We start from the raw sequence: 7,658 nt of genomic DNA on the forward strand, positions 1-7,658 counted from the left end.
AGAAAAGTAATAATTGTGTTGTTGATTTTTGTTGTGTAGTGAGTAGAGTTAAAGTTAAAGTTAAAGTTTTAAAAATATAATTATAAAACCAAACGAAGTTTTTAGTGTTATCAGATGTGTCAATATTAATGGTGACTCATTATTTCGATGAATCATTTCTTAACATCGATCTTTTCAAAATATAAAATTCATGTTATGTCTAATATCGATTCACGTGGATTTAATTAAAGTTTTCAATGGAAAAATGATACATTTGTTTAAAATGTGGGATTAATAATTATACCTGTCAATCAGATATAGATGACATATACTAGCCTTTAGTTAATTTACTTAAAATTCAACCAAATTATATACATGCAGAATGATAGATCAATTTCTTGAGATCAAATAATTTACTTGAAGAAAAAGTTACCTAATTTACATTAAGTTACAATGTCTTCCCCCGCGGTGGATGAATACAATATCTTCCAACCCCATGTAATGTAGATGACCATGGATCCCAGCGAGTGGAGACGTTAGACTTCTTACTAGAAAATTAGTTGATGAAACGAACATCATGGGATTTCTTATCACTAGAAAAATATGAATGGGACACTGACACATCCGTATACATGAGTTTAAAATAATAATAATAATTAAAATGCCATGACAATCATACCCTAAATTTTTTGATCAAATATGCGGCCCACTCCCATATAGAATTAAATTTTTTGACAATCACGAGTTTAATGTGAGTAGTCGTACTTAAAACAATAGCATTTATACCAATGTGTTGGTTTAGGTGGTTCGACTGTTATTTTTTTTAAATAAGATTTCGAATTCAATTATTATAAATGAAGAAAATCTATAACTGTGACAGTTTGATCTCCCAGCGAGCCAAACTCGAATTGAGTCAGTCGAAACTCATTGGGTTTCCAAACACAAGATGGTGCGCACCAGAAAAAACAAGGTACAACTTATATATAATGTAAAGGAAAGATATAAAACCCACCTTGCAAATCCACAAAGAGTTCAGTAGAGAGAACATCATCATAACAGGGAGGTTAGGTTACAGCTCTCCATCGCCATGGCTGAAGACGAAGTAAACCCTAACAACACAGCTCTCTGCAGGAAGATCCTCCTAGTCCTCAACTGCATCATCCTCTCCATTGGGACAACTGGTGGGCCTCTTGTCATGCGCCTCTACTTCATCCACGGTGGCGAGCGAGTTTGGCTCTTAAGCTGGCTCGAGACGGCCGCCTGGCCTATCATCATGGCCCCCCTTGCCATCTCCTACACCTATCGCCGCCGTCGATGGGCCGCCGCTACTGCCAAGGGGGGCAGCACCTGGCCTCCCCCAAGGCGTGTCCTGATGAAGCCCTTCCTATTCGTCGCCTCCGCCGTTGTTGGAGTTCTCACAGGAGTTGACAACTACCTGTATGCCTATGGTAATGCCCGACTCCCCGTCTCCACTTCGTCCCTCATCATCGCCAGCCAGCTCGCATTCACTGCCGGCTTCGCATTCCTCCTCGTGAAGCAGAGGTTCCCCTACGGACTAAACCTTACAATTTAGATCAATATGACGATATATATCATTCTTTTAGCTCAGGTACAAGCTGGGGAGTAACATACATACACGTATATATATAATATACATGCAGGTTTACTTCCTACTCAATAAACTCGGTGTTCCTGCTGACACTTGCGGCAGTGGTGCTGGCGCTTCACGCAGGAAGTGACAGGCCGGAGGGGGAGTCGGACAGGGATTACATGCTGGGGTTTGTGATGACGGTGGTGGCAGCGGCTCTTTATGGCTTCTTACTGCCGCTGGTGGAGCTAAGCTACAAGAAGGGTAAGCAGGCCATAACCTATTCGCTGGTGTTGGAGTATCAGCTTGTCATGTGCTGCTTCGCCACAGCTTTCTCCACAGTGGGCATGCTTATCAACAAAGACTTTCAGGTACGTCTTATTATACGCGCCGTGCTTTTGTTTCCTTCTCTTTCTCGGACCTCTAGTTAATCAATGAAAATTGCCATTCATGCGTCGATCATCATGCGGTTCAGGTACACCCTACTACTTAATCTTGACCATATCACCGCAATCATTTCATCGAATTATATAAAGGCCGAATGCCATCCATCTATGCTTCATCTAATTAATATAATCAGATGGGCCCGACACCGAAGTTGTACTTCAATGTCAAATTGAGATCCGCTTTCCTCAACCTCCTAAACCCAAAAATTGAAAGCTGATCGGCTGAAGACACAATAATCATTAATAGAATTATTACTTTAAAGAGGTTCCATAAGACATAATGGTTTGCCGGAATAGAAGAATTGGCCAACATTTTTTTATTACAAGTGACGCTCATGAGTTTAGTACAGTAAAATTAAAATCCTAATAGCTAACTAATTATAGGTCATGAGTAGTCTCACCATGAAAATTGAATCTGCAACCTCTTGGTCGACTGGCGAGAGCATGCGCTACCATATTATACCCTCTTTCTCGGCCTAAGTTTTAACTGATAAGGGAAGGTTACGTCCATACACAACGGAGACAGAGATATGGCCGTACAGAACATCCGGTTCTGTCAAAACCTATTGTCCCACACAACATATATATGACAGACGAAGGTTGAGTACCTAAAATTGACGGGTTGGTCTATAAGTAAATTTCTTGTATTTTCTTCTTCTTCTTTTTTGGGGATAGATAAATTTCTTGTATTTTCTCAAATAAATTACTTAACTTTAAGTTATTTACTTACATTGTACATAATTTAACTGAATTATAAGTAAATTATTTCAAATTTTTCAAGTAAATTTATGTAGGTACCATACATGCATTTTGATTATATCATAGAATTTTCAAAAATCGACTCTCTAGGTTTTGATCATTGTGCCCTTGTCTTCATAATTTATAGAATTTTGAGTACCATGCATGCATTTTGAGTAAATCTATCATAGAATTTCATAAATTGATTCTTTAGGTTTTGACCATTGTGCCCCACCCCGTTTTCAGGCGAAATTAACAAAAAAACTTAAAGATAGAAAAAAAAATGAAGAACAAAAATAACAGAATGATCAGAGGGGTGAGGGAGCCTCGTCGGCCACCCCACCCATCAGCAGGTGTCGCTGGCACGCTCAGGCCCTGCTGGCGACCTCGGTGTAACGGCCATCATTGCCCCACCCCCCCCCCCCCCCCCCCCCCCCCCCCCCCCCCAGATTTTAGAGATCTCAAACGAGATCTGAGCCCAAATCAATATGAGCAAATCCCAACTAAATTTAAAAATGACAACAATCAACTAACAGCAATTTCAGAGGGCTAGCTGGATAATGAGACCAAGCGGGAGGCAAGATAGAGGAGGATACTTATCCCCCCAAAAAAAAAAAGATTAGAGAACATGCAGTAATTAGGGTTTTGATCTGGGGGAGGAGCAAGGACCGAGAGCAAATAAGGCAAGGCATATCTGAAGATGAGGGACATTGCGTTGGGGACAACGCTGGAGTAGCCGGAGCTGAGGAAGATCAAAGCCAATGATCTGTTGCCCTAAAACAGCCATAGTCCCATTCAATTACGTGATCAATGGATTCCTTGATCCCCCTCTATGGTTGAGTGTGACAATGGATGTGGGAGAGAGAGTACTGCACGGAGGAGAGGAGAAGGGAGTGGGGGGTGCCCCTGCTGGCCACCCCACCCCCGACGATCGCCCGGCGAGCATGCTCCCACCTCCTTTTTCGATATCTCCTGTGTTGAATCTCTTCTTCCTTTTTTACTTAAAATTTTTTAAAATTTATTATTTTAAAGATTCCTTAATCGACAATCTTCTGCCTAGCATGACTTACTTTGGCTGGAGATTGAACGAAAATTGATCAGAGGGGCACAATGCCTATTTTCAAGGAGATCAGAGGGGGCAAAGTGCAAATTTTGAAAGATTGGGAGGGAAAGATTACTTACTCCTAAAATTCAAGAGGCAAATTGCTTTTTACTTATTTTAATCGAAATTTAAAGTATTTTTTTAAATAACGGAGAAATTGGATTTGAACAAAAGCAGTACTGGCCCTTTAATGTATTTTTTAACAGTCAAAATTTCCTGGACTTGAAATCCAGTCTGATCCTTTCTCGGACTGGTTTAAGCAAGTTGTTTATGTCAGACGTAGTACATTCATAGGTTTTTATTTTTTTCGACCACCCAACAAATTTTAAGTCCGAGACGGCAAGGAGTGTGAACTGTTCCCAATCTTGGGTTTTTTTTTATAATTATTTCGGCCTAACAGATAAAACTATTAACGGCATTGGGAAAACTGTTCTGTTGTTATTACTAATACTAGATTAATAATGTTTTGTTTTTAAAAATTCATTTTTAGTATAAAAGTACTAATTTTTTAAAAATATATTTCAACTGTTCATATTACTAAGAGTATTATAGATATATTGACACAAATATAAAATATAAATATGTACAAAATAAGGACGAGTTCTTCTTAAAGGTCCTACAATATAATCTACATTTTTTCATTGTACGTACACCCCGTTACCTAATCATTTGAAAAGTTGGTTTTTATTTTTCTTAAAAAGGGAGAGAGAAGTGAGTTTTAGAATATCTTATTGTAAAATTTTTCATTTGAAAAGTTAGTTTTTATTTTTCTATAAAAAGGAGGGAGAAGGGAGTTTTAGAATATCTTATTGTAAATTTTTTTATTGGATAACACATGGTTAAAGAAGAGTTCCCCTATAAAACTCTCCTTTAGCGTAACATATCAAACTTATTAAATATATTTGATAAAGTAAAAGATAATAATATATAAAAAAAAAATTAGTTGTAGAAGATTATAAAGTTTCGAAAATTGAAAATAAAGAACAATCCAAATAAAACCAGAAAAAATAATATTTACTTCTATAAGTAATATAACCTTAAAAAATATGTAAAAAAATATACTTTGTGTTTTGAAAATTCATTTTTAAAATTCTTAAAATATATTTCAAGTGTTTGTATTATTGAAAATATTATAATTAAATATATTGACACAATGTAAAATGTAAGCTTGTAAAAAATAAGGATTTGTTCTTCTTAAAGATCCTACAACCTAATCTAAATTTTTATTGTACATATATCCCATTGCCTAATCATTTAAAAAATTTATTTCTATTTTTGAAGAAAGAAAATGAAGGGAGTTTTATAATATTTTACTAGGTGATTTTCATATATATATATATATATATAACTAAAATAGAGTTCCCCTTTGCAACTCTCTTTTAATTTAATATAGATATAGATATAGTTATTATTTTATTCATTTAATATCGGGCTTGTTCTTGGTTAATGTACGTACCATTTCTTATGCAATGCATGCAATGATAACAATTTGGCTTTTAACTATTCACATTTAAATATATGTTCTAAGTTACGGCAAAAAAAGAGATGATATTATATTACTTCACGTATTATATATATCATTGTGATGTGAAACCACCAGGTAGTTTCTTTTAGATATCTTCTCTAACGCTTTGTGACGTTAGAAAAAATAATTATAGAAGCTACTAGACATATACAAAAGCTTAATAACATCAGTGATGGGGGTACATTCCTATTCTTTCTCTAACATTCAACCGAATGCCATTCGCCTTAAAATCAATCATAATACAATTAAACCGAGGAGCGATATGAGAATGTGTCAGAAATAACTTTTATTCAAACCCTGAGCTCGCTTTAAGGCATGCAAGCCAGGAAAAAAAAAATCGACCATAAAAGGTTCTCTTTTAAGTAAGCAATCACAAAAGTTACTTATGGGACCCATAATTAGATCGGAAAGTGGAAAGTGACTTTTAGGACAAACTAAGAGCACTGTCGTTATATCTCCGATTTCGTCGTCAGTAAACCAATTATATATTATAGAGTTTATTAGTGTTTTTTCTTTACCAGTAAATGTATATGCACTAATTAACCTCAGCCGGTTATTAATTTTGCAGGTAATTCCAAGAGAAGCAAAGGAATTTGGACTTGGAGAGTTCAAGTACTACACGGTACTGGTGTGCAGTGCCATCGTATGGCAGTGCTTCTTCCTAGGAACCATAGGAGTAATCTTCTGTGCCTCCTCCTTGTCCTCTGGAGTTGTCGTCGCGGTTATGCTCCCCGTAACCGAAATTCTCGCTGTCATCTTCTTCAAGGAGAAGTTCAGTGCCGAAAAGGGAGTCTCGCTCGTCCTATCTCTCTGGGGACTTATTTCGTACTTTTATAAAGAGATCAAGCACATCAAGAAGATGAACCTCAACCAGAGCCGGAATCAAGATCAAAATCAGCCACCCCCTCAAGAGGTGGAAATGAACGGACAATCTCTCCCTTAGGCCTTGCTCGGTTGAGAGTTATAGTGGGTTATGGAGGGGACAATCACCAAAACCATAAACCCAGACAGTGATTGGAGATGCAGTGGTGATTTTACGTGGTTTACCTTTTAAAATGCAACTCAATTTGGCATATATATCGTTCCTCTGTGAAATGGCAATAATTACATCACAATATTTGGTTTAAAGTTTGTTTACCAATGTTCTGGAATTCTTTTTTTCAATCATAAAGAAGGCACAAAGATTAATACAAGGATAAGAAATAAAGGAGAATAAATGGATACATAAGTCATGTCGATGAGAATTAAATCCTGAATCTCTTGATTTTGAGTTGACGTCTTACGCCGCTATGCTAAGAGTCCTTCCTCAGTGTTTCTGAAATTTTTATATCTTATTAAGTTTGCAGCTCTGCTGCTTCATCTTCTGTTGGTATAGATTTTCATTGTATATGTCTTTTTTTTTTTAGGTTATGAGGCAAATTTTTTGAGAAAATATGAGAATATAAGTATTAATGGTGAGGAAGGTAGAAGAGTCACATGGACTGGTTTGAATGGACTATCGAATATTTGCATGATGGAATTGTGCAAGTATGAAAAATGTCATTTTTTTAAAAAGAATTTTTAGGATAAAGACATCATAAAAGTAAATTAAAAAAATATTATATTACCACATGACTCCCCTAGAAAATAGCCTAGGATCAAATTTATTATAGCATGGAGGAGTTGGATTGGATTTGCATATGGATTTGGATTGGATTGGATTGGATTGGATATGGATTTTTTAAATTCAGAGTTTGAGTTTTCTTGTATATATATACAGGTATAAAACTTATATGTGAATTGAAATTCTACCCGTTACCCATACTATATTGAATTCGTTAAAAGAAAAGACAGTACGAAAAAGAAGAATATGGAAACATTCACTAACTTCTATATGACTCTCTCGAAAACCGTAAGAATAATCTATATTGTTATAATCTTATGATCATTATTTAATTGTATTTATATTGAACTCATCTACTGATATCAAACTAAAATTCAATACTTATTTATTAGTCAAATTTTGATAATATTATTCATTTAATATACGAATTTCGAATGAGTTTACATGATGTAACCTTTTCTGAGAGAGTTAAAAATACGTGTTATATTGTATAATCATGGACAAGAATGAGCATATATCATAATTAAGTTATCACGTAAAATATTCTTATGTATATCTTTGTTATATTTATTTATGTGCTTTTCCATTGATATTATTATTTATAAAAAGTTGACTATGCATGCTCTCTGTATGCCTTAAATGGGTAGCCCTTCAGCAGAAAATAGAATTAATGTTTT

At 35.6% G+C, this 7,658-nt stretch overlaps 1 protein-coding gene across 1 annotated transcript; it reads left to right on the top strand.

Moving 5' to 3' along the window:
- The first annotated feature begins 993 nt into the window (after positions 1-993).
- Positions 994-6,506, top strand: LOC116203095 (purine permease 1-like). The gene is made up of 3 exons (XM_031534759.1): positions 994-1,521; positions 1,641-1,938; positions 5,947-6,506. Exons 1-3 carry the CDS (start codon positions 1,067-1,069, stop codon positions 6,319-6,321), a joined length of 1,128 nt encoding a protein of 375 aa, XP_031390619.1. The 5' UTR covers positions 994-1,066; the 3' UTR covers positions 6,322-6,506.
- The last annotated feature ends 1,152 nt before the right edge of the window (positions 6,507-7,658 follow it).

This window comes from Punica granatum, chromosome 4 (assembly GCF_007655135.1).
Source record: "Punica granatum isolate Tunisia-2019 chromosome 4, ASM765513v2, whole genome shotgun sequence".
Lineage (NCBI taxonomy): Eukaryota > Viridiplantae > Streptophyta > Magnoliopsida > Myrtales > Lythraceae > Punica > Punica granatum.

What these genes read in the sequence shown, in the direction of transcription:
- LOC116203095 (XM_031534759.1), top strand. Translation starts at nt 1,067, where the DNA reads ATGGCTGAAGACGAAGTAAACCCTAACAACACAGCTCTCTGCAGGAAG. An exon ending in TTCCTCCTCGTGAAGCAGAG is followed by an intron (nt 1,522 to 1,640) that starts GTTCCCCTACGG and finishes ATATACATGCAG; the next exon opens with GTTTACTTCCTACTCAATAA. An exon ending in TTATCAACAAAGACTTTCAG is followed by an intron (nt 1,939 to 5,946) that starts GTACGTCTTATT and finishes TTAATTTTGCAG; the next exon opens with GTAATTCCAAGAGAAGCAAA.